The 27858-nt window shown below is 40.4% G+C and overlaps 1 protein-coding gene across 1 annotated transcript in view; it reads left to right on the top strand.

Annotated features, from left to right (window-relative positions):
* The window catches only part of MYO7B (myosin VIIB), a 105867-nt gene that overhangs the window by 35211 nt on the left and 42798 nt on the right, over nt 1–27858 (top strand). Inside the window, exons 14-16 of the mRNA XM_064287456.1 lie at nt 11350–11502; nt 12549–12647; nt 14235–14329. Of these exons, the coding sequence (XP_064143526.1) occupies nt 11350–11502; nt 12549–12647; nt 14235–14329 (347 nt within the window). The remainder of the gene's footprint in view (nt 1–11349; nt 11503–12548; nt 12648–14234; nt 14330–27858) is intronic.

The following is a 27858-nucleotide window of genomic DNA, read 5'->3' as shown; positions in this document are numbered from 1 at the left end:
GGATTAATGAGGTTGGTTTGCAGTGGTATATTTAATGATGAGACACCCAGAAGTCTTCAAGTGTTGTCCAGGCTTCTTGGGAGTAGTTTAATTTTAACAATCCCCTCAACCTTCTCCCTTTTGCTCATGACCCTATCTAGGATTTGTGATCGACCTTATCACTGGGCCAGGCACTGTCCAGTTCTTCAGGTCTCAACATATGGGATCAACTGTCTGATAGGGCACATGTGTAGATACACATGTGGGATTGTCATGAACTCCTCGTTGCTTTTGTTCCTCTAGTAGAACAGAAACCAGTTGATGCGCCCTGGATGGCTGCTCGCAAGCTTTTAAGGTCCCAGACACCGCACAGTGAAAGGCAAAGTAGAAAATAGCCAAAAGTCTTAGGCTAATTGTTTGAAACCTCTGAAGAAACCAAGTTTCCATATCATTTAATCAAGAAAATAGGTTGCAAGGGAGGTTAGGTTTAAAATAGGCGGTATTGGCTGTGGCCCTGGCTTAGGCTTCAGCTGCAACGACATCTTGATAGACTTCAGTATGAGTGTCATTGATATATTTACAACACTGATTATCAATCATGGCATAGACATCACTTTGAAAGGCTAACATATAATTTAAAGTCAACCTACTTTGCAAAATCATTTCCTGTAAAATTTGCAATTCTCAGGAGATGGTCATTATAGCAGATTTTAACTGTTGCACTGAATCCTGTAATTCTAAATCAACTTTTTTCTCAAAGAATTTTTTCTAATGAATGACATACCAATACCAGATAAATAGGGAATAAATGTTAAAATTGAGCACCTGAATAAGGTTTTTCGGTTAAGGGCTCTGTAGCATTAAAGGCCAAAGGCTACAGACAAAATAATGCCATTTTAAACTAAAGAAAGGCTTAATATTAAAGTCTATAGAAAGAAAGTTAGTTTGATATTATAATTTAGAATACGATCTAAGTGGGGCTGTGTAACCATTTGAATTTTAGATACTTTACCAATTTTAGTTTTATGAAGCCAGCAATTACTCCTATAGGAAGCAATGACTTGAAGTACTATTTGATCATTCTGAATTAAAAGCAGATAGTTATCTCTAAAGGGAATAAACCTAAGTATACAGTGTTTGTATTATGAAAATAATAACTTTTTAAATGTTAATTAGACACTGACTAGTCTCTATTTCATATCCTTGAGTGGGTTTAGTTATGTCATAATCCCACTGATTAAGACCCCTGAATCTAAAAGAAGTATTGTTCCAAAACGGGAAGCATGGCGTCCGCTTGAATGAATATATTGTGTAGTAATGGGTAATGGTCTTTTTTTTTTTTTTTTCCTAATGTCAAAGGAACAATTACAAAGAAATTCTAGTTTGGGAACTAAATGAAGTCTTAGCATACACCTGGAATTAGTCTGATCTGTTTGCTTAGCCAAATAGTAAGTTAAAGTAAAAGAAAAAAAAAGTAGTTGTGAAGTAAAATAAGTGATACACACAATAGGAAAAACAGCAAAAATAAAATATTTCTATATTATCTAGTTTTAGTTACTCCCAATGTTAAATCACCCTGAAGATGTCAAGTCCAAGGGTCTGATGGGGCCTTTTAAGTTGAGAAATATGGACCTAGAGTTCAATTCTTTGAGGCTTAACTGCATGGCATGGTGAGGAGAACTTGGTATGGTCCTTTTCAACAAGACAAGGATGTGTTTGCAAAAGTACCTCTTTTAATAACCCAGCCTCTCAATTCCAATTTATGGGCTGAACATCTGTTGGAAGAAGGTTCAGCAAGGGTGTCTTGAATCTATAAAAGATACTTTTTTGCTTATGTCATTAGGCATTGACAATATTGAATCATATCATGATTTTAATAGTGGGATTTCAGGAGACTGAGAGAGTGATGGCATAAGCCTTCTGTCCCACCCTTACGCATGTTCTCAATTATTTTTGGAACCACACCTTTACTGTATCAAGTGCCGTTTTTACTTTTCCTATCCCCTCTTTATTATTGCAGCTATGACTATGTTGTCACTCAGTTATTTTGGCGGCACCATTTTCAGAGCATTTTAGACAGGAGGGCCTTTAAGGTCTCTTTAAGGCACCTTAGCAAAAGCAGTACTGAAGGGCTTTCTATTTTTTTTCTTTCACAGTTTTAACTCTTGTTTTGTGCTGGGTATTATAGGGTGTTTTTAGCTCTTAGTGGTGGCTAGGGGACTGCTCCTTTACCTCTTGAATTCCTTAATTTTGGTAACCAAAACCATATCTCTTTGTGGCTTGGTCCCACTTCTTTTTTCCCTTTGGACTTTCGGGTGAGGAATCCCATTGCCTGGTTTCCGTCTGTCTGGGTGTCTCAGTAGGAATGGCTGACACCACCGTGCTGTTTCTATTGTAAAGTGACACTTTGCAGTGGAGCTTCTTCATTGCCGTACCAGGAGCCAACAACGAAGGCGGGAGGAAGGTTACCGAGGAGGCCCTAGCACACGAAAGTCTCCAGTGCCCTCCATGACAGAACAGTACCAACAACATCAGGTGCAGTGGCAGGGCCATAAAGCCAGGCGTCTATGGCCTTCACCTAGAATGCCATGATGGCTTTATCCACAGTTTGGGACACAGTCACATTTCTTATGTCTGCAAGAATCTGAACCAAGAGTGTCTGTAAAACTCTCTCATTAAAAAAAAAAAGCATCAGTCAGTTTGAGGAGACTCCTGTGGAGCCTACTCATATCTGTCCTTTAGATCTCATTTAATAGTTTTATTTTTAGCAAAATCTAGTCTAGAAGTAGCCTGGACTGGATGATGCTCCCTGCATAGCAGCTCCAGATTCCCCTTGGCATCATCTCTGTGACCTCTGAAACACCACGGTAGGTATGGGACCCTGAGAGCAGCCTTTGTTTCAACCGCCTCACCAGTTATCTTTGCCAGCACGGAGGTTACCGTCATCCCATTTATCCCCATCTGGCTGAAGGGAAGCCAGTACTATTGTCTGTTTATCATTCTAAGGAGAGCCTCCATCATCCTGGAATGAGTACAGCGGCCAGCCCTTGCATTTCTATCATGCCACAGTGTCTTTCTGTTGACCCTGCTGGCTGGTTATGTTTTCTCCTCTAAGCATAGGGGTCTTTCTGGTGAACAACTGTACAAGTAAAAAAGCTTACAAGGAACACATCTAAAGCAGTGCTCAGAGGTCAATTTATATCAATAAATGCACACAAACAAAAAGAAGAAAGGTCTAAAATCAAAGAATTTTCCCTACAACTCGAACAAATAGAAAGAGAGCAACAAAAGAAGCCTTCAGGCACAAGAAGAAAGCAAATAATAAAAATCAGAGCAGAATTAAATGAAATAGAGAACAGAAAAACAATTGAAAGCGTTAACAAGACCAAAATCTCATTCTTTGAAAAAATTAACAAAATTGATAAACCACTGGACAACCTGACAAAAGAAAAACAGGAGAGGAAACAAATAACCCAAATAAGAAATGAGATGGGCAATATCACAACAGACCCAGGTGAAGTTAAAAGAATCATTGGATTACTACGAAAAATTGTACTCTAACAAATTTGAAAACCTAGAAGAAATGGATAAATTTCTAGAAACACACTGCTTACCTAAACTAACACATACAGAGGTAGAACAACTAAATAAACCTATAACAAAAGAAGAGATTGAAAAGGTAATCAAAAAACTTCCCCCCCCCCAAAAAAAAAGCCCTGGCCCTGATGGTTTCATTGCAGAGTACTACCAAACTTTCAGAGAAGAGTTAGCACCACTACTACTCATTGTATTTCAGAGCGTAGAAAAGGATGGAATACTCCCAAACTCCATCTATGATACCAAAACCAGGTAAAGACACCAAAAGAAGAAAATTACAGACCTATATCCCTCATGAACTTTGATGCAAAAATCCTCAACAAAATTCTAGCCAATAGAATTCAACTACATATCAAAAAAAAAAAAAAATCATTCACTATGACCAAGTGGGATTCATACCAGGTATGCAAGGTATGCAAGGATGGTTCATCATCAGAAGACAATTAATGTAATCCATCACATCATTAAAAAAAGACAAGATTCACATGATTTTATCAATGGATGCAGAAAAGGCATTTGACAAAGTTCAACAGCCATTCATGATAAAAACTCTCAGCAAAATAGGAATAGAAGGAAAATTCCTCAACATAATAAAGGGCATTTATACAAAGCCAACAGCCAACATCATCCTAAATGGAGATAGTCTGAAAGCATTCCCCATGAGATCAGGAACCAGACACGGATACACCTTTATCACCACTCTTATTCAGCATCATGCTGGAGGTCCTACCCAGATCAATTAGGCTAGATAAAGAAATAAAGGGCATCCAGATTCGTAAGGAAGAAGTAAAAGTATCTCTATTTGCAGATGACATGATCTTATACCCACAAAACCCTAAAGAATCCTCAAGAAAATTACTGAAACTAATAGAAGAGTTCAGCAGAGGATCAGGTTACAAGATAAACATCCAAAAATCAGTTGGATTCCTCTACACCAACAAAAAGAACATTGAGGATGAAATCACCAAATCAATACCATTTATAGTAGCCCCCAAGAAGATAAAATACTTAGGAATAAATCTTACCAGAGACATAAAAGACCTATACAAAGGAAACTACAAGACACTACTCTCAGAAACCAAAAGAGACCTACATAAGTGGAAAAACATACCTTGCTAATGGATAGTAAACTTAACATAGTAAAAATGTCTATTTTACCAAAAGCCGTCTATAAATACAATGCAATTCCGATCCAAATTCCAACATTTTTTAATGAGATGGAGAAACAAATCACCAACTTCAGATGGAAGGGAAAGAGACTCTGGATAAGTAACGCATTACTGAAAAAGAAGAACAAAGTGAGAGGCCTCACTCTACCTGATTTTAGAACTTATTATACCACCACAGTAGTTAAAACAGCCTGGTACTGGTACAACAACAGACACACAGACCAATGGAACAGAATTGAGAATCCAGACATAAATCCATCCATGTATTAGCAGCTGATATTTGACAAAGCTCCAAAGTCAGTTAAATGGGGAAAAGACACTCTAACAAATGGTGCTGGCATAACTGGATATCCAACTGCAAAAAAGTGAAACAAGATCCATACCTCACACCATGCACAAAAGCTAACTCAAAATGAATCAAAGACCTAAAAATAAAATCTAAAACAATAAAGATCATGGAAGAAAAAACAGGGACAACACTAGGAGCCCTAATACATGTTATACACAGTATACAAAACACTACTAACAATGCACAAACCCCAGAAGAGAAACTAGATAACTGGGAGCTCCTAAAAATCAAACACCTATGCTCATCCAATGACTTCACCAAAAGAGTAAAAAGATTACCTGCAGATTGGGGAAAAGTTTTTAGCTATGACATTTCCAATCAGCATCTGATCTCTAAAATCTACATGATATGCAAAAACTCAATTACAAAAGACAACCCAATTAAAAAATGGGCAAAGGATATGAACAGGCACTTACAGAAGAAATTGAGGTAGCTAACAGATACATGAGGAAATGCTCACAATCATTAGCCATTAGAGAAATGCAAATCAAAACTACAATGAGATTCCATCTCACTCCAACAAGGTTGGCATTCATCCAAAAAACACAAAATAATAAATGTTGGCGAGGTTGTGGAGAGACTGGAACACTTATACACTGCTGGTGGGAATGTAAAATGGTACAACCACTTTGGAAATTGATTTGACGCTTCCTTAAAAAGCTAGAAATAAAACTACCATATGAACCAGCAATCCCACTCATTGGAATATATCCTAGAGACATATGAGCCTTTAAACGAACAGATACATGCACACGCATGTTCATTGCAGCACTGTTTACAATAGCAAAAAGATAGAAGCAACCAATATGCCCATCAACAGATGAATGGATAAATAAATTATGGTATATTCACGCACTGGAATACACATCAATAAAGAACAATGATGAATCCATGAAACATTTCATAACATGGAGGAATCTGGAAGGCATTATGCTGAGTGAAATTGGTCAGTTGCAAAAGGACAAATATTGTATGAGACCACTATTATAAGAATCAAGAAATAGTTTAAACAGAGAAGAAAATAGTCTTTGATGGTTACAAGAGTGAGGAGGGAGGGAGGGAGAGGGGTATTCACTAATTAGGTAGTAGACAAGAACTATTTTAGGTGAAGGGAAAGACAACACACAATACAGGAGAGGTCAGCACAACTGGACTAAACCAAAAGCAAAAAAAGTTTCCTGAATAAACTGAATGCTTTGAAGGCCAGCGTAGCAGGGGTGAGGGTTTGGGGACCATGGTTTCAGGGGACATCTAAATCAACTGGCATAATAAAATCTGTTAAGAAAACATTCTGCATCCCACTTTCAAGTGTGGCGTCTGGGGTCTTAAATGCTAGCACTTGGCCATCTAAGATGCATCAACTGGTCTCAACCCACCTGGAGCAAAGGAGAATGAAGAACACCAAAGATACAAGGTAATTATGAGCCCAGGAGACAGAAAGGACCACATAAAACAGAGACTACATCAGCCTGAGACCAGAAGAACTAGGCAGTGCCCGGCTACAACCAATGACTGCCCTGACAGGGAACACAACAGAGAACCCCTGAGAGAGCAGGAGAGCAATGGAACGCAGACCTCAAATTCTCTTAAAAAGACCAGACTTAATGGTGTGACTGAGACTAGAAGGACCCCGGAGGTCATGGACCCCAGACCTGTTAGCCCAAGACAGGAACCATTCCGAAAGGAGAAAGCATTATCTGTTTTTTTCCTGATTTTTGGTGTCTGTCAAGGGTTACAGAGATCACGCCACCTGTGTACTGGTATTCACAAGCCCAGGAAATGCAGGTCTTTTCACATCCAAACTCCCTGAGGGACCAGATACTGGGCTGAAGGCTGTGGGGACTATGGTCTGAGGGAACATCTAGCTTAATTGGCATAATATAGTTTATAAAGAAAGTGTTCTACATCCTACTTTGGTGAGTAGCATGTGGGGTCTTAAAAGCTTTTGAGCAGCCATCTAAGATACTCCATTGGTCTCACCCCTTTGGGAGCAAAGGAGAATGAAGAAAACCAAAGACACAGGGAAAGATTAGTCCAAAAGACTAATGGACCACAACTACCACAGCCTCCATCAGACTGAGTCTAGCACAACTAGATGGTGCCCGGCTACCACCACCGACTGCTCACACAAAAAAAAGAAAGACCAGGGTTACTGGTCTGACAGAGACAGGAGAAGCCCTAAGAATATGGTCACCAAATACGCTTTTAATTCAGTACTGAAATCACTCCTGAAGTTCACCCTTTGGCCAAAGATTAGACTGGCCCATAAAGCAAAACAAGACTAAATGGGCACACCAGCTCAGGGACAAAGACAAGAAAGCAGGAGGGGACAGGAAAGCTGGTAATGGGGGACCCAAAGTCAAGAAGGAGAGAGTGTTGATCTATTGTGGGGTTGGCAACCAGTGTCACAAAACAATATGTGTATTAATTCTTTAATGAGAAGCTAGTTTGCTCTGTAAACCTTCATCTAAAGTACCAAAAAAAAAAAAAAAAAAATGTGTATTGAATACCAAAAAAAGAAATACAAGTCTTTTCATGTCCTCGTTGAACTTTAATTTTGGCATAGCGAAACATTTTGTTTTAAGATAAAACTAATTTTTCTTTTAAAAATTTGTGAATTTGCCTTTTCTTTTGCCTTTTAGATAATGCTAGCATTTTTAATAAAAATTTTAAAGATGTTTTCTTTTAGTTTAAAATATCTTCTATCAGTTTTGCAATTGTAGTCACTGTCTTTAATAATTTAGGGTAACTTTGGCCACAATTGGCCCCTATTTATTTTTATATTTGATTTTCCTTTAAAAAGATTGTTATAATCTGGAAACCACAAACAGCGTAAAATCTCTTTGAATTAAAAATGTTCTCTTCTTTCCACTGTCAGACTAAGGTGCCGAGGTGAAGAAATTTGTATAAAAGGGGCAGTTAGTACAATAACTTGAGGTCCAGAGTCTGCAATGTCTGAACTGTTTCCCTAAAGATGTACAAGCATCAACAATAAAGCTTCAAATATGTCCATGTTCTGGGACAACAGAATGGGACAATGCATTAAAAAAGGCATTTTAAATATTTTATCTCCTATTTTTATGGCTGTTGTCTCTAGTAATCACACTGCTCATGGTTACCCTGAGTTTCATGTCATAAACAATCTGAAGCTGCTGTAGCAAAGAAAAAGCCTTTCACTTAATATTTTAGATGTTTCTTTTATTTTCTGAGGCAGAATCTGAGAGGGCTTAGATTTTCATATATAATTCAATCTTTTAACTTTTAAATATCCTTAGATTTTCAGGTGGCTCTACTGCCTTCTAACTCTGATCTCACCACTCTTCTGGCTCTTTTCTTAATTCTGTACCTATTTCTTTGTATCTGTAACTCTTTCCTTCAATTCTTGCTTTAGTTACATATGTTCCATCTTTTCTTCACTTAGCAGGCCTTCTTTCTAGTTATCTCTGGTCCTTCAGCTACTTACATAGATCTTCCTTTATTTCAAATCACATTTTTGACTTTCTGTCTCCAGTTCTCTCTGAACTGTAAAAAAAAAAATTTTTTTTTTTTGTTTTTCCCTTAAATTGTCTCTCTTTGTTTGATCTTGAATACAAATTCAGGAAAAACTAGAGTTTAACAGGAGTTAACAAATAATCATAAAACCTTGGAAACTGGAGACAGTTTATAAATCAAAAGAAGTGTCTATAAACTCCAGCCTGGAGTTTATAGACACTTCTTTTGATTTATTTTTCTTGTCTATGTTTTTAAATTTTGCTCACCAGGAAATTAAACTATCTTAAAATAGGTTTAATGTTTTAAAATTGAATGATTTAACTACTTTATAAACAAATATATATTTTCCTTTTATTATAACTTACTATCTAAACCATCTTTTCTCAGCTTTCTGAGTTTTTGTCTTATCTTTTAAGGCCCACTCAAAATATTAACTAGGTGAAGTACTCCCTCTAAGAGGGCAATCTCCCATTTAAGTTTATGTCTATTTTTATAAATTGGCTATGTTTGATCTTAATCCATCAAGAAAACCTGCTGTGATCTTTTTCATAATCCAAAACAAATTCATTTTCTTTTGTTGTTGTTGTTGTTTTCAAGACTGGATCCTTACCTGTTAATGTTTTAGATATTCATTTGCTTTCTGCAGAAAGTCTTTTTTAAGGAGGCTATTTTAGATTTATTAAATTTGTTTGTGACCTTAGAATATCAGTTAAAATCAGCCTCCCATTGGGGCTGTCTAGTTTTAATACTGTGGTTTTTCTATTTTTCTAATTTGCCCCTTAAATGAACAATCTTATCTAAGAAGAATGAATGAGCTTTACTGAGGCTGCTGCGGTTCCAAATCATTCCAAAGACTTAAAGAAACTGCAAGTCTGAGGCCTGAACATTATGACAGGCATCGCTGCTGAAGAGATGGGGAAGCTCCTAATGCTTATCTCTAAAACAATGAACAACCCATTTCATTAACATGCAGGAGGGATGCCTAGCAACCTATTTTTAGAATCCATGGATCCCATTATCTTGAGTAGGTCAAATTTTGAAATTGAGACTGCTTAGTGAAACCTAGCTTCATTTTTGACCAGTTACAATGACCCCAGTGCAGGACCTAGTCCAAGAGAAAGGCCCCAACTCCAGACCCAGTCTAGAAGAAAAAGTTCAATGCCAGACCCAGTCTGGGAAAAACATCTCAACCCCTGACCCAGTCTAGAAGAAAGACCTCAATACTGGATCCAGTTCGGGAGAAAGACTTCAATGTAGGACCTGGTCTGGGGGAAGACCCCAATACCAGACCCAGTTCAGGAGGAAGGTTCAATGCCAAGTTCAATGCCAGACCTAGTCCAGGAGAAAGAAAAACAGTTTATCCCCAGGCGAGCTGTGCTGCAAAGAGAGTGGAACTCAGCCCAGGAGTTTATTTACTCTGAGGACCCCAGACATCAGGGGAAACAGAGAGCTGAAAGTAGCTCTTGGGATCACTGTCTATTACCGGTGAGTCAGGGTCATCAGGGCAAGAAGCGCCAGATCCCACTTCTGACACCGGAACTGTTAAAAACAACAAAACTTTGACAATTAAAGATACCAACTATTTATTAAGAGTTGAGAGATGAAAAGAGGGGTTTGCAAATGGGCAGTCAGTTCTAAAGAAACTCCTGCAACTAGCACAAAGTGGATTTTTGCTTATAAGTAATTTACAATCTCATCATAAGAGAAAGAATGTACGGCTGGGTTTTTTTTAGGTTATACAGTAATGCAGAAGAAGTCATATGGAATATACAAAATCTTAGAGCTACAGGTCTTGAGAAAAAGAAACTTTTAATCTAAACATCCACCATCTCTCGAAGGTAGATGAAGCTGGTTTGCAGGGTTATATTTGATGATAAGACACCCAGAAGTCTTGGAGTGTTGTCCAGGCTTCTGGGGAGTTGTTTAATTTTAACAAGTTCTAGGTACATTCTAAGCCCACTTCTGTGCTTGCTGAGTTCACACCACAGAACTGCATTTGGCCCTGTGATTTGTAAGCTCAGCAAGCCCTGCAGGCCCCAGGCCCTCTTCCCAGGCCCACACCCCCAGCCATTGAAGTTGCAGGATGGTGGAGAGGACAGGTTGGGGGTGGGGGCTGCAGCTGATGCCCAGGGCTCAGTGGGTGCCTACTGTGTGGGCATGTAAGGAGAGCCCAGGCAGTCGCTAGGTTTGAATCCTGGCTCAGCCACGTAGAAGCTGCTAACCCTAAGCCTCAGGTACGTCATCTTTAAATGGAGCTAATTATACCCACCATACTGGCTGTTGCAAAGATTAAATGAGAAAATCCTGTCCCATAGAAAATATTGAGTAAATGAGCGCTAACTATTAACAGTTACCCAAAGATAACCCGTGTATGGCCCTGGAGGAAGCAATGTTCTTTGGGATCATTGTTTTGGATGCTTAAAAACAGTTTAAACAGGGTATATGCAGATAATTTTTATAGTTGTCATTCTTTGTATATCTTGAGGATGATGGAATCGTTTAGTATTCTTGTGGGTGTCATAGTTTCTGTTATCAACTTGTATCTCATTGGGAACACTCTAAGGCCTTGTCAGTTACTTCAACCAGCTGTATCTCTTCAAAATATAATTTGAATTAAATCAAGCATGTGTTTAGTTCTACTTGTATTTTGGGGACAGCTAAGTGGGTCATTGGGCAATTGACCCCTCTGTGGCTGGAGGAGGTGGTCAGGGAGGGTAGGCTTCTTGCCTCCTCAGCAGCCCTCTTCCCCTGCCCTGCACACAGCTCTTCGACCGGGAGCTGTGCCTCCAGCAGCTGCGCTACTCAGGCATGATGGAGACTGTTCAGATCCGCAAGTCAGGCTTCCCCATCCGCTACACATTTGAGGAGTTCTCACAGAGGTTCCAGGTCCTGCTGCCCAGTGCCATGAGGATGCAGGTGCGTGTTCAGACCCCACGTCCTCCGCTGCACTGAAGGGGAAGCCACGGAACCTCCCATCTCTGCCCCACTAATCCTTCTCTTCCCTCCTGCCTGCCAGTACCCTCACCTCCCCAATTTCAAGTTTCTCCCACTACCCTGCTGATGCCCAGGGCCCCATCTAAGTCCACCTTCCTGGGGCACCAAGCTTTGAAATTACCTGTGTTCTTCCTCTCCCTTCTCAACTCATTCGTCCTCATCTCTTAACCCCTCGTTGCCAGTACAGTGAGGGAAGGGCTAGCCATGCTGATCTGGACCACTGCTGGTGTCTAAGTATGTTCTTTATAGGAAGTTTTTGGATTTTTAGAACAAACACTCTCTCTTAAACAGTAGGCTGCCAGGGGATGATGTGTGACTGGGGAGCTACTGGGGACAGAAAATTCTCATGTTCTTCTTCAAACACTCTGATAGTTTGTTCTGGTCAAGGGCCAACTGTCCAACACCCTCACTGAGGGCCCAGGCCCTGAAAGCACTGAACCCTGAATGCCCATCTTATCCCTGGGCTTGGGTACCCCATCTCAGCCCTGCTGTTGATCAGGTACCCACGTGTGCCTGTGCCCTGTTCAAGCAGCCTCTGACTGGGAAGTTTATGGGAGGAGGAAGATATGGGTACATCTGAGACCCTTGAGGGGGACCCAGCCCCCAGAGCTGGCAGAGGAGTCTCCTCAGTCTGCTCCTGGAGTCTCCAACGTGATGGCCTAGCATAGTAAAACTTTGGCCCTACCATAACAGAAGCCCCTTCATGCGAAGGCAGTGAATCAACCATGGTGAGCAGAGACTGACCGAGAAGGAGGAGAAGTCAGCTGATAGGCACCATGGGTTACTTCATCTGTGCCTGGACTAGTGACAGAAGCTTTACCCCCCAAATTAGAGCTGCACTCAGATCTCAGGTCTTCAGTCTTGTTGGGGAACATCCTCAGAGGCTGCATTACTCCTGACACAGAACCAAGGCCTGGAGACTCCAGGGCAGGCTCCAGTCACACTGACCTACTCTGTCTCCTTGGCAGCTGCGAGACAAGTTCCAACAGATGACCCTGTGTATTGCTGACATGTGGCTGAAGACAGACAAAGACTGGAAAATGGGAAAGACCAAAATTTTCCTGAAGGTGAGACCCCAAGGAACATGCCAACCCCCACATCCTGGTGAGTGCGTCAGGCCTGGGTCCTGGCGGGCAGTCCTCACCCACTTGGTCTAAGCCAAAGTCACAGGCACCCCAGCTGAAGAAAACCCTGCCTGGGGGGGTGAGGTTACCAAGGGGAACCCATGGAGCGGGGGGGTGGGGTGGAGGGGTGGGCACAGGAAGGCCCAGCACAGCCTGAGGGAGTCTAGGAGGCCTTCTCAGAGAGCTGCAAAACTGAGGAGGAGGAAGAGATACCTGTGAGCCACAAGGCAAGAGCAAGGAAAAGACCAGGAAGGCCTCCCGACATCCTGGAGCCCCAGTCCTCTAAGGGGCCTGAAGAAGCTCAGCCTCCCTGGAGCCTGGGAGAGGTGGTGCTTAAGTGGGGCCCTGGGTTGAATCCTGGGTGAAGCGACTACAAAGGCTCCCCTTGCTTTCCCCACCCCCCACTCCCCACCCCTCCTGTGGGGGCATGTCCTACAGCATATCACCCACCCACCTAACAACAACAACAACAACTACTTATAGGGAGGGCTGGCAGAGCCCCGAGACTAGCCCCAGGCCCTCCCAGGAGCACCAGTGGGAGGAGGGTGGACAAAGAGCCACCTGGGAGAGAAAATCCAAGTCCCCTAGGCCTTGGTTGGGGTGAGCAAAGGGGAAGGATGAGGAAGAGGATGTCACTCTGCCAGCTTACCTGACCACCTCCCTCAACCTCATCCCCACCGTCACCTTCATGCAAGGTGATCAGAGGAAGGCGGTGGGAGGAGAGGGGCTTGCACTGGGTATTGAGAGGTGATAGGCTTTAGGGAGCTATCTGGGTACCTTTGCTTCCCCGGCCTGTGGGTGCCCATCTCTCTGTGCCTCCCCACTCCTGCCTAGCTGCTCTTTGAGGCTATAGCAGGTGTCTGGTCCATCTCTGCACCCTCAGTGTCCACCCAGGGCCTGCATACAAGGAGGATCAGTGACTGGTTGCTGCAAGACCCATGGAGGCAGGAAGGGCATGTTACTCTGTGTTAAGCAAAGCCCATGGCCTGTCCCCAGCCCCTGCCTTCCAGAAGCTGAGATGGCAGGCCTGTGCCTCTCATCCCAGGGCCAGGGACCCGGGGGGAGCACAGCCAGTCACAGCCCAGGGATGAATAAGGCTTATCATCACACACTATGAATCCCGCTCATAGGCTGTTTATATTGAAACAAGCAAGGGTCTGTTATATACTAGAATGCAAACTTCACTTGAATATGGGGAAATAAAACATAATTCTAGGGAAATTTTGTGCCCACAGGGGACTGCTTCATGCTTCCACCTCCCCCCTCCTCCAGAGCAGAAAGGAAGGTTGCCAGACTGAATTAATCAGAAGAAAGAGTTGAAATGGGAAGTTCTTGGATGGAGGCTGGGGTTGTAGCCGGCAACTCCCTTCTCTGAGTCACTTCAGAGTCAAATTGAGGGCCTTTCTTCCTACTTGCCTTCCTGGAAGAAGTGCAGAAGTTTGAGAGGCACTAGCTTTGGAGACAGAGCTGGCCCCAGGCAGCGGTGGGGGTGAGGGCTGGGCAACATTCTTATGGATCTCCTGCCTGCAGGACCACCAAGACACTCTGCTGGAGATTCAGAGAAGCCAGGCCCTGGATGCGGCAGCCCTCAGCATTCAGAGGGTCCTTCGAGGCTACAAACACAGGTGCCAGCACTACCCTGCCCAGCCCTCATCTCTCGCTCCCCACAGGCCCACAGTCCAGCAAACCAGGGCCACATGCTCTCCCACTGGTCCCTCCCCGGGGTGACAGCAGCCCAGGACCTCTGAGGACCCCTGATCTGTACTGCAGCCTGTGTGGCCAGGGAATTCTACTTCCTTATTTGATTATTTAAAGGGAAGAAACAAACCAACCCTCACTACGTAGCAAGAGATGTGAGCCAAAGGAAGTGTCGGCCCTAGTCTCAACTACACTTGGATGTTTTACTTCAATAGCCTTAGAGAGTGTGTGGGTTTGGGTTTAGGAGGTAGTTTGGTTTTTGGAGGGGGAGAAATCCAATTAACTTTGACCCTGTTCCCTGGTCAGTAAGAAGGTTGTACTTGAATCTCATTCAGAGTCAGCAAATGAGCAGTGATTCCGCCTCATCCACCCTCTCCACGTCCAGAGGGCTCTGCATGTCCCTGTACCCTGAGTTCTCCCCTCTTCTCATCAGCAGCTGTAGGAGGTGTGGAAGCCCAGAGATGAGAACACAGGAGGAGAGACTGTGGTCACTGAGAGCAGGGCCATGAGGCAGGGAGGGAGGGGCAGCTGTCCTGCAGGGAACCATGGTAACAGTGACCTCAGACTGCTGCCAGCATTACACTAAGCAGTTGAATGCAGCCAGAGGCCCAACAGCAGTGCCCCTGACCACTGATAAAGTTGTCAGTCAAACATTTTATTTTGAGATAATTATAGATTTGCATGCAGTAATTTTTTGCATTTGTGGTGAAAATATACACAACAAAATCCAACAATTTCTACATGTATAATTCAGTGTCATAGATTACATTTTTCATGTCATGCAGCCATTACCACAATTCTTTCCGATTTATTCCTCCACATTAACATAAACTCAGTGCCCCCTGGGCAAAACCTCTCCCTTTCCCCTTCCCTCCCATCCTTGGTAACCGCTAAAAATATTTGGTTGCTATATATTTGCGTGGAAACCCTGGTGGCGTAGTGGTTAAGTGCTACAGCTGCTAACTATAAGGGCCAGCAGTTCAAATCCGCCAGGTGCTCCTCAGAAACTCTATGGGGCAGTTCTACTCTGTCCTATAGGGTCGCCATGAGTCGGAATCGACTCGACGGCACTGGGTTTGGGTTTTTTTTTTTTAATATATATATTTGGTTATTTCATATAAGTTACATCATACAATATTTGTCCTTTTGTGATGACTTATTTCGTTCAGCATCATGTCTTCAGGGTTCATGTATCAGGACTTCATTTCTCTTTACGGCTGAGTAGTATTCCATTGTGTGTATACACCCCATTTTGTGTATCCGTTCATCTGTTGATGGACATTTAGATTGTTTCCACCTTTCGGCTATTGTGAAAAGTGCAGCAATGAACACTGGTATACAGGTTTCTGTTTGTGTCCCTGCTTTCACTTCTTGTGGGTATATACCCAGGATTGGAATTGCTGAGTCATATGGTGTCTTAGTCGTCTGGTGCTGCTATAACAGAGATACCACAAGGGGATGGCTTTAACAAAGAGAAATTTATTTCCTCGCAGTAAAGTAGGCTAGAAGTCCAAATTCAGGGCTTCGGCTCTAGGAGAAGGCTTTCTCTCTGTCAGCTCTGGAGGAAGGTCTTTCTTATCAATCTTCCCCTGGGCTAGGAGCTTCTCCTCTCAAGTGTCCTGGGTCCAAAGGATATGCTCTGCTCCCAGCACTGCTTTCTTGGTGGTATGAAGTCCCCCTGTCTCTCTGCTCACTCATTTCTTTTATATCCCAAAAGAAACCAACTCAAGACACAATCCAATCCCATAGGTTGAGTCCTGCCTCATCAACACTCCTGCCACCCAGCCCCCCTCATTAACACCATGGAAGCAGTATTTACAACACATAGGAAAATCACATCAGATGAAAAAATGGTGGACAATCACACAATTCTGGAAATCATCACCCAGCCAAACTGATACACACAATTTAGGGGACACAATTCAATCCATGACATATGGTAATTCTATGTTCAACTTTTTAAGGAACTGCTGAACTGTTTTGCAGCTGTACCATTTTACATTCCCACCAGAAATGGATGAGGGTTCCAGTTTCTCCACAGCCTCAGCAATGCCTGTTGTTTTCTGGGTTTTTTGTTTGTTTGCCTTTGATTGTTGCCATTCTAATGGGGATGAGATGATACCTCATTGTGGCTTTGATTTGCTTCTTCCCAGTGACTAATGACAATGAGCATCTTTTCATGTGCTTGTTGGTCATTTGAATATTCTTTTTGGTGAAATGTCTGTTCAAGTCCTTTGCCCAGTTTTTGATTGGGTTGTTTGTCTTTTTGTTGTTAATTTGGAGAAATTTTATATATATTTTAAGTGTTAGACTCTTATCAGATATATGGTTCCCAAACATTTTCTCCCAACCAGTAGGTTTGTCTTTTCACTTGGTTTATAAAGTTCTTTGATGAACAAAAGTATTTAATTGTTACGAGGTCCCCTTTATCTATTTTGTCTTTTGCTGCTTGTGCTCTTGTTGTGATATCTGAGAATCCATCACTAAAATCTAGATCCTAGAGCCATGCCCTTATATTTTCTTCTAAGAATTTTATAGTTTTAACTTTCACATTTAGGTACTTGATCCAGCTTGAGTTTTTTTTTTTTAATGTGTGGTGTGAGATGCAGATTATTTATTCTTCTTGGTGTAGTGGCTAAGTGCTATGGCTGCTAATCAAGAGGTCAGCAGTTCAAATCTGCCAGGTGCTCCTTGGAAACTCTATGTGGCAGTTCTACTCTGCCCTATAGGGTTGCTATGAGTTGCAATCAACTTGACAGCAGTGGTGGGCGGGTGGCTGCATGTGGAAATCCAATTTTCCCAATAACATTTATTGGAAAGACTCTTCCTTCCTCCACTGAATGGATTTCACACCCTTGTTGAAAATCAGTTGATCGTTGATTTATCAGTGAACTCTCAATGTTGTAGCCAAAAGTTTTTCCCCGGTCTGTAGGTTCTCTTTTTACTCTTTTGGCGAAGTCTTTTGATGAGTATAAGTGTTTAATTTTTAAGAGCTAAGCTATCTAGTTTCTCTTCTAGTGTTTGTGCATCATTAGTTATGGTTTGTATTCTATTTATGCCATGTATTAGGGTCCCTAGCATTATCCCTATTTTTTTTCCCATGATCTTTATCATTTTAGATTTTATATTTAGGTCTTTGATCCATTTTCAATTAGTTTTTGTGTATGGTGTGAGGTATGGATCTTGTTTGATTTTTTTTACAGGTGAACATCCAGTTATGCCAGCACCCTTTGTTAAACAGACCGTTTTCCATTTAATGGACTTTGGCCTTTTGTCAAATAAGAGCTGCTCATTAAAAAAAAAAAAAAAACTGAACCCTTTGCCATTGAGTTGATTCCGACTCATAGCAACCCTACAGGACAGAGTAAATCTGCCCCATTGGGTTTCCAAGGAGCAGCTGGTGGATTTGAACTGACAGCGTTTTGGTTAGCAGCCAAGCTCTTAACAACTTCACCACCAGGGCTCCTCAGCTGCTTATAGATGGATGGATTTATCTCTGGATTCTTAATTCTGTTGCACTGATCTATATGTCTGTTGTACCGGTATCAGGCTGTTTTGACTACTGTGGCTGTATAATAGGTTCTAAAATCAGGTAGTGTGAGGCCTCCCACTTTGTTCTTCTTCTTCAGTAATGCTTTAGTTATCTGGGGCCTCTTCCCTTTCCATCTAAAGTTGGTGATTTGTTTCTCCATATCATTAAAAAATGCTGTTGGAATTTGGATCGAGGTTGCATTGTATCTGTAGATAGCTTTGGGTAGAACTGAAATTTTCACAATGTTGAGTCTTCCTATTCATGAGCAGTCCACTAGGCACTCCTTGGAAACTCTATGGGGCAGTTCTACTCTGTTCTATTGTTCTATAGGGTCGCTATAAGTTGGAATCGACTTGACAGCAATGCGTGGGATTCATGAGCATGGTATGTTTTCCCACTTACGTATATGTCTTTTGGTTTCATACAGTAGTGTATTGTAGTTTTCTTTGTATAGGTCTTTTACATCCCTGGCTAGATTTATTCCTAAGCACTTTATCTTCTTGGGGGCTATTATAAACGGTACTGATTTGGTGATTTCCTTTTTGAAGTTCTCTTTGTTGGTGCTGAGGAATCCAACTGATTTTTATATGTTAATCTTGTATCCTGATACTTGGCTGAAATCTTCTATTAGTTCCAGTAGTCTTCTCATGGATTCTTTGGGGGTTTTCTGTGTATAAGATCATATTATCTGCAAATATGGATACTTTTACCTCTTCCTAACTGGTCTGAATGCCCTTTATTTCTTTTTCTTGCCTTATTGCTCTAGCTAGGACTTCCAGCACAATGTTGAATCAGAGTGGTGATAAGGAGCATCCTTATCTGGTTTCTTTTCTTGAGGGGAATGCTTCCAGTCCCGCTCCATTTAGAATGATGTTGGCTGTTGGCTTTGTATAAATGCTCTTTATTATATCAAGGAATTTCTCTTCTCTTCCTGTTCTACTGTGAGTTTTCATCAGGAATGGGCAGTGGACTTTGTCAAATGCCTTTTCTGCATCAATTGATAAGATCATGTAGCTATTTTCTTTTGTTTTATTTATGTGGTGGATTACATTGATTGATTTTCTAATGTTGAACCATCCCTGCATACCTGGTATGAATCCCACTTAGTCATGACGTATTATATTTTTATATGCTGTTGAACTCTATTGGCTAGAGCTTTGTTGAGAATTTTTTTGTCAATATTCATGAGATTTTTTTTTTATTCATGAGAGATATTGGCCTGTAGTTTTCTTTTTTTGCAATGTCTTTGTCTGGCTTTGGTATCAGGGTTATGCTGGCTTCATAGAATGAGTTCAGGAATACTCCTTCCTTTTCCAAGCCATGAAATAGCTTGAGTAGTATTGGTGTTAGCTCTTCTCTGAAAGTTTGATAGAATTCTCCAGTGAAGCTGTCCAGGCCAGGGTCTTTTTTTTGTTGGGAGTTTTTTTTTTTTTTTTTTTTTTACTACCTCTTCAATCTTTTCTTTTGTCATGGATCTGTTTGTTTTTCTATTTCTGTTTGTGTCAGTTTAGGTAGGTAGTGTGAGTCTAGAAATTTGTCCATTTTCTGTACATACAATTTTTCATGGTATTCTGTTATGACCGTTATTATTTCAGTTGGATCTGTTGTGATATCAACTGTCTATTTTTTATTCGGGTTATTTACTTCCTTTCCTGTTTTTCTTTAATCAGTTCGTGTGGCCATTTTTAATTTTAGCAATTCTAGTAGGTGTATAGTGACATCTCATTGTAGTTTTAATTTGCATTTCTTTAATGGTTAGTGATGTTGGACATCTGTTCATGCGCTTATTTGCAATCTGTATATATCCTCTTCAATGAAATATCTATGTACATCGTTTGCCCATTTTCTAATTGGATTGTTTATTGTTCTGAGAATTCTTTATATACTATAGATATTGGTCTTTTATAGGATATCAGGTTTGCAAATATTTCCTCTCAGTCGACAGTTTGTCTTTTTATCCTCTTAGCAGGGTCTTTGCAAAGCAAAAGTTTTTAATTTTAACAAATACCAATTTATCAGATTTTCCTTTTATGGATTATACTATTTGATGTTGAGTCCGAGAACTCTCTGCCTAGACTTAGATCCAAAAGATTTCCTCCTATGTTGTTGTTCTTGTTAGATGCCATTGAGTCAGTTCTGACTCATAACAACCCTATATACAGAACAAAACACTGCCCAGTCCTGTGCCAGCCTCAAAATCATTGTTATGCTTGAGCCCATTGTTGCAGCCACTGTGTCAGTTCATCTCCTTATAAGTCTTCCACTTTTTCACTGACCCTCTGCTTTACCCAGCATGACGTCCTTCTGCAGGGACTAGTCCCTCCTGATAACATGTCCAAAGTAGGTGAGACAAAGTCTTATCCTTGTTTCTGAGGAGCACTCTGGCTGTGCTTCTCCCAAGACAGATTTATTCATTCTTCCGGCAGTCCATGTTATGTTCACATCCTTTGCCAACATCATAATTCAAGGCATTGATTCTTCTTTGGTTTTCCTTATTTATTGTCAGCTTTTGCATGCGTATGAGGTGATTGAAAATACCATGGCTTAGGTCAGGTGCACCTTAGTCCTCAAAGTGACATTTTTGCTTTTAAATACTTTAAAGAGGTATTTTGCAGCAGATTGCCCAATGCAATACATCCTTTGATTCCTTGACTGCTGCTTCCATGGGCATTGATTGTGGATCCAAGTAAAATGAAATCCTTGACAACTTCAATATTTTCTCCGTTTATCGTGATGTTGCTTATAGGTCCAGTTGCAAGGATTTTTGTTTTCTTGATCTGCATCAGTAATTGCTTCAAGTCCTCTTCTCTTTTAGCAAGGAGGTTGTTAATGAGTCTTCCTCCAGCCCTGATGCCCTGTTCTTCTTCATATAGTCCAGCTTTTCAGATTATTTGCTCAGCATACAAATTTTATAAGTATGGTGAAAGGATACAACCCTGACGTACACCTTTCCTGGTTTTAGACCGTGGAGTAGTCCCTTGTTCTGTTCAAATGACTGCCTTTTGGTCTAGGTACAGGTTCCTTGTGGGCACAATTAAGTATTCTGGACTTCTTATTCTTTGCAATGTTATTCATAATTTGTTATGATCCACTCAATCAGATGCCTTTGCATAGTCAATAAAACACAGGTAAACATCGTTCTGGTGCTCTCTACTTTCAACCAAGATCCATCTCACATCAGCAATGATATCCCTCATTCCAAGTCTTCTTCTGAATCTGTCTTGGATTTCTGGCTGTTCCCTGTCAATGTACTGCTGCAATTACTTTTGAATGATATTCAGCAAAATTTTACTTGCGTGTGATATTAATGATATTGTTCAATAATTTTCACATTCTGTTGGATCATCTTTCTGTGGAATTGGCACAAATGTGGATCTCTTCCAGTCAGTAGGCCAGGTAGCTGTCTTCCAAATTTTTTGGCATAGATGAGTGTGCACCTCCAGCACTGCATCCATTTGTTGAAACATCTCAATTGGTATTCCATCAATTCCTGGACTGTTGTTTTTCACCAATGCCTCAGTGCAGCTTGGACTTCTTCATTCAGTGCTATTGGTATCGTATGCTACCTCCTTAAATGGTTGAACACTGGCCATTTCTTTTGGTACAGTGATTCTGTGTATTCCTTTCATCTTCTTTTGATGTTACCTGTGCCATTCAATATTTTGCCCATTGTTGTTGTTGTTAAGTGCCGTCAAGTGGATTCCGACTCATAGTGATCTTATAGGACAGAGTAGAACTGGGCCATAGGGTTTCCAAGGAGTGGCTGGTGCACTCGAACTGCCAACCTTTTGGTTAGCAGCCGAATGTCTAACCTCTGTGCCAACAGGATCCATTTGCCCATAGAATCCTTCAATACTGCAAGTTGAAGCTTGAATTTTTTCTTCAGTTCTTTCAGCTTGAGAAATGCTCAGCATGTTCTTCTCCTTTGGTTTTCTAATTCCAGGTCTTTGCGCATGTCATTATAATACTTTACTTTGTCTTCTCGAGCTGCCCTTTGAAATCTTCTGTTCAGTTCTTTTACTTCATTATTTTTTCCATTGGCTTTAGCTCCTCTACATTCGAGAACAAGTTTCAGAGTCTCTTCTGACATCCATTATGGCCTTTTCTTTCTTTCTTGTCTTTTTAATGACCTTTTGCATTCTTCATGTATGATGTCCTTGATGCCATCCCACAACTCATCTGGTCTTTGGTCACGCATCAAATCTATTCTTCAGATAGTATCTAAATTCAGATGGGATATGCTCAAGGTCATACTTTGGCTCTCATGGACTTGTTTTAATCTTCTTCAGCTTCAACTTGAAATTGCACACAAGCAATTGATGGTCTCTTCCACAGTCAGCCCCTGGCCTTGTTCTGACTGATGATATTGAGCTTCTCCATCGTCTCTTTCCACAAATGTAATTGATTTGATTCCTGCATATTCCATTCAGTGTGGTCGACATGTATAGTCTCTGTTTGTGTTGTTGAAAAAAGGTATTTGCAGTGAAGAATTTGTTGGTCTTGCAAAATTCTATCATGCAATCTCTGGTACCCCTTTCTATCACCAAGGCCATATTTTCCAACTATTGATCCTTTTTCTTTGTTCTCAATTTTTGCATTCCAATCACCAGTAATTGTCAATACATCTTGATTGTTTGATCAATATCAGACTGCAGAAGCTGGTAAAAATCTTTAATTTCTTCATCTTCAGCATTAGCGGTTGGTGCATAAATTTGAACAATAATCATATTGACTGATTTCCCTTGTAAAAAAAAAAACAAAAAAGCCAAGCCAGTTATTGTCAAGTCAATTCTGACTTATAGCCACCCTGTAGGACACAGTAGAACTGCCCCATATGTTTTCCCAGGATTGGCTGGTGGATTTGAACTGCCAACCTTTTGGTTAGCAGCTGGGCTCTTAACCGCTGTGCCACCAGGGCTCTGGTCTACCTTGTAGGCGTGTGGATAATTTCCTCTCACTGACAGTGACAGAAAAGTGGTGGTAATTGTTATATTTACATCTTAATATTTCATTTTTGAAGGATTGTAAGTGGTATTATATTTTTCATTCCCGTGTCAATGTGTTCTAGTATATAGAAATATGATTTATTTTTGTGCATTGATCCTGTGACCTTACTAAGGTCACTTATTTTTTGAAGATCCCTTGATATCATGTCATTTGTAAATAGGAACAATTTTGCTTCTTCCATTGCAATCTGCGTGCCTCCCCCCTTTTCTTGCCTTACTTCACTGGCTAGAACCTCCAGTACTATTGAATAGGAGTGGCAAGAGTGGATATCCTTGCCTTTTTCACTGTCTTTGGGGGAAAGCAATCAGTTTTTCACCATTAAGTATGACATTAGCTGTAGATTCTTTGTAGGCGCTCTTTATCAAGTTGAGGAAATTCCCATCTGTTCTTAGTGTACATGAATAGGTGTTGAATTTTGTTAAAAGCTGTTTTCTGCATCAGTTAATATGATCATGTCATCTCTCTTCTTAAGACTTTTAATACGGTGGATTACATTGATTGATTTTCAAATACTGAGTCAGCCTTGGAGTCCTGGAATAAAACCCACTTGGTCATAGTGTATATTTCCTTTTTTATATTGCTAAATTCTATGTGATAATTTTTTTTTTAAGAATTTTTGCATCTGTATTCACAAGGCCTGTAGTTTTCTTCTTTTGTACTGTCTTTGACTGGCTTTGGTAGCACAGTAATATAATAAAGGAATAGCTTTCTAAAATGAATTGGGAAATGTTCTCTCCTATTTTTTTGGAAAAGATTGTTTAGAACTTTTAAACATTTTTTTAACATTTAAGATTTGGTAGAATTCTCCAGTGAAACTGTCTGGTTCTGGAGATTTCCTTTTGAGGAATTTTTAAATTTTGAATTCAGTTTCCTTAATAGTTACAGGACTATTCAGAGGATCTCCTTCATATTGGGTGAGTTTTGGTAGTTTGTATTTTTCAAGAAATTGATCCATTTTATCTAAGTTGTCAAATTTGTAACCAAGTCCTGGTGGTGCAGTGGTTCAAATGCTCAGCTGCTAACCAATAGGTTTGTTCTCCACCAGCTGCTCTACAGGAGATAGATGTGACAGTCTACATCAGTAAAGATTTACAGCCTTGGAAGTCCTGTGGGGCAGCTCTACTCTATCCTATAGGGTCGCTATGCATCCGAATTGACTCAAGGGCAGTGGGTTTGGTTTTTTAGGGGGGTTGTCACATTTATGTGTGTAGATTAGTTTGTAGTATTCCTTCATTATCCTTTTAATGGCCACAGGATCTATAATGACACCCCTATTTCGTTCCTGATATAGGTAATTTGTGTCTATTCTTTTTCTTTGTCAGTCTTGTTAGAGATTCGTCAATTTTACTTTCTTTTCAAAGAACTAGCCTTTTGTTTCACTGGTTTTCTCTGTTTTTTTCTGTTTTCAGTTTCATTGATTTCTGCTCTCGCTTTTATTATTTCCTTCCTTCTCCTTGCTTTAGATTTATTTTGCTCTTCTTTTTCTAGTTTCTTAAGACGGGAGCTTAAGTTAGTGATCCAAGACTTTTCTTCTTTTCTAATGCAAGCATTTAGTGCTATAAATTACCCTTCAGCACTACAGTCCCTGTGTCCCAGAAATTTTGATATATTGTCTTTTTATTTCCATGCAGTTCAATGTATTTTTTAATTTTCCTTGACATTCCTGTTTTTCACAATAGTTATTTTGAAGCATGCTGTTTAGTTTCCAAGAGATTTTCCTGTAATCTTTCTGTTATTGATCGCTAGTTTGATTCCATTGTGGTCAGAGACACACACTCTGTGTGATTTTATTGAAGTTTATTGAGGTTTACTGTATAGACCAGGATATGGTCTATCTTGGTATATGTTCCATGGGCATTTGAGAAAAACATGTATTCTGCTATTGTTGAGTAGAGAGAGTGCTTTAAAAAATATTGATTAGATCCTGTTGGTTGATGGTGTTGAGTTCTTTTATAACCTTGCTGATTTTCTGCCTAGTTGTTCCACCAAGTGTTGAGAGAGCAGTGTTGAGATCTCCCACTGTAATTGTGAATTTGCCCATTTTTCCTTTCAGTTCTATCAGTTTTTGTTTCACATGTTTTGCAGATCTGTTGTTTCGTACGTACACATTTAGGATGGCTATGTCTTTTTGGTGGATTGACCTTTTTATCATTATGTAATGTCTCTGTCTCTGGTAACTTTCTTTACTCTAAAGCCTACTTTATTTGATAGTAATATACTCATTTTTTTGCTATTTTTGCTTAATATTTGCATGATACATGCTTTTCCATCCTTTTACTTTAAACCTAACTGTATGACTATATTTAAAGTTTCTTATAGCAGTACGTAGTTGAGTTACATTTTTAAATCCACTTTGCCAACCTCTGACTTTTAATTGGTGTATTTAGGCCACTTACATGTAATATATATTAGAGCTTAAGTCTGCCAGTTTTTTTGTTTTCTTCTGTTTGTTCTCTGTTTTTCATTTCTCTGTTTTCTTTTTTCTGTGAGTTACCGTCATGGATTGAATTGTGTCCCCAAAAAATATGTGTATCAATTTGGCTAGACCATGATTCCCAGTATTGTGTTATCATCCACCATTTTGTCATCTGTTGTGATTTTCCTATGTGTTGTAAATCCTACATCTATGATGTTAATCCCCCATGTGTCTGTCAGTTTGTCGTACTGTGGGGGCTTGCGTATTACTGTGATACTGGAAGCTATGCCACTGGAATTCAGATACCAGCAGGGTCACCCATGGAGAACAGGTTTCAGTTGAGCTTCCAGACTAAGACAGACTAGGAAGAAGGAACCAGCAGTCTACTTCTGAAAAGTGTTACCCAGTGAAACCTTATGAATAGCAGCAGAACACTGTCTGAAATAGTGCTGGAATATGAGCCCCCCAGGTTGGAAGGCACTCAAAAGATGACGGGGGAAGAGCTGCCTCCTCAAAGTAGACTCAGCCTTAATGACATGGATGGAGTAAAGCTTTCGGGACCTTCATTTGCTGATGTGGCATGACTCAAAATGAGAAGAAACAGCTGCAAACTCCATTAATAGTCGAAAACTGGAATGTATGAAATATGAATCTAGGAAAATTAGAAATCATCAAAAATGAAATGGAACACGTAAACATCGATATCCTAGGCATTAGTGAACTGAAATGGACTGGTATTGGCCATTTTGAATCAGACAATCATATAGTCTACTGTCCTGGGAATGACCACTAGAAGAGGAATGGTGTTGCATTCATTGTCAAAAAGAACATTTCAAGATCTACCTGAAGTACAATGCTGTCAGTGATAGGATAATATCCATACGCCTACAAGGAAGACCAGTTAATACGACTATTATTCAAATATACACACCAACCACTAGGGCCAAAGGTGAAGAAATAGAAGATTTTTATCAGCTGCTGCAGTCTGAAATTGATCAAACATGCAATCAAGATGCATTGATAATTACTGGTGATTTTAATGTGAAAGTTGGAAACAGAGAAGAAGGATCAATAGTTGGAAAATATGGCCTTGGTGATAGAAACAATGCTGGAGATCAAAGGATAGAATTTTGCAAGACCAACGACTTCTTCATTGCAAACACCATCTTTCACCAACATAAACGGAGACTATTTTTTTTTTTTTATACACATGGACCTCGCCAGATGGAGCATACAGAAATCAAATTGACTACATCTGTGGAAAGAGACAATGGAAAAGCTCCATCAGTCAGAACAAGGCCAGGGGCCAACTGTGGAATAGACCATCAATTGCTCATATGCACGTTCAAGCTGAAACTGAAGAAAATCAGAGCAAGTCCATGAGAGCCAAAATATGACCTTGAGTATATCCCACCTGAATTTAAAGACCATCTCAAGAATAGATTTGACGCATTGAACACTGGTGACCAAAAACCAGACGAGTTGTGGAATGACATCAAGGACATCATACATGAAGAAACCAAGAGGTCATTGAAAAGACAGGAAAGAAAGCAAAGACCAAGATAGATGTCGGAGGAGACTGTGAAACTTGCTCTCGAACATCAAGCAGCTAAAGCAAAAGGATGAATTGATGAAGTAAAAGAACTGAACAGAAGATTTCAAAGGGCCTCTCGAAAAGACAAAGAGCTGGAAATGGAAAACCGAAAGAGAAGAACACGCTCGGTGTTTCTCAAGCTGAAAGAACTGAAGAAAAAATTCAAACCTTGAGTTGCAATAGTGAAGGATTCTATGGGGAAAATATTAAGTAACACAGGAAACATCAAAAGAAGATGGAAAGAATACACAGAGTCATTATACCAAAAAGAGTTAATCGTTGCTCAACCATTTCAAAGGATCATAAAAAAAAAAAAAAAAAATTTTTTTTTTTTTTTATATGATCAGGAACTGATGGTACTGAAGGAAGAAGTCCAAGCTGTTCTGAAGGCATTGGTGTAAAACAAGGCTCCAGGAATCGATGGAGTATCAATTGAGGTGTTTCAACAAACGGATGCACCTCTGGAGGTGCTCATTTGTCTATGCCAAGAAATATGGAAGACAGCTTCCTGGCCAACTGGCTGGAAGAGATCCCTATTTATGCCTATTTCCAAGAGTGGTGATCCAACCGAATGTGGAAATTATAGAACAATATCATTAATATCACACACAAGCAAAACTTTGCTGAAGATCATTCAAAAATGGCTGCAGCAGTATATCGACAGGGAACTGCCAGAAATTCAGGCCAGTTTTAGAAGAGGACGTGGAACCAGGGATATCATTGCTGATGTCAGATGGATCCTGGCTGAAAGCAGAGAATACCAGAAGGATGTTTGCCTGTGTTTTATTGACTATGCAAAGGCATTCGACTGTGTGGATCATAACAAATTATGGATAACACTGTGAAGAATGGGAATTCCAGAACATTTAATAGTGCTCATGAGGAACCTTTACATAGATCAAGAGGT

Source organism: Loxodonta africana, chromosome 6, assembly GCF_030014295.1.
Source record: "Loxodonta africana isolate mLoxAfr1 chromosome 6, mLoxAfr1.hap2, whole genome shotgun sequence".
In the NCBI taxonomy this organism is placed as follows: domain Eukaryota; kingdom Metazoa; phylum Chordata; class Mammalia; order Proboscidea; family Elephantidae; genus Loxodonta; species Loxodonta africana.
Note: the sequence above shows the minus strand (reverse complement) of the source record. Positions and strands in the feature narration are given on the sequence as shown.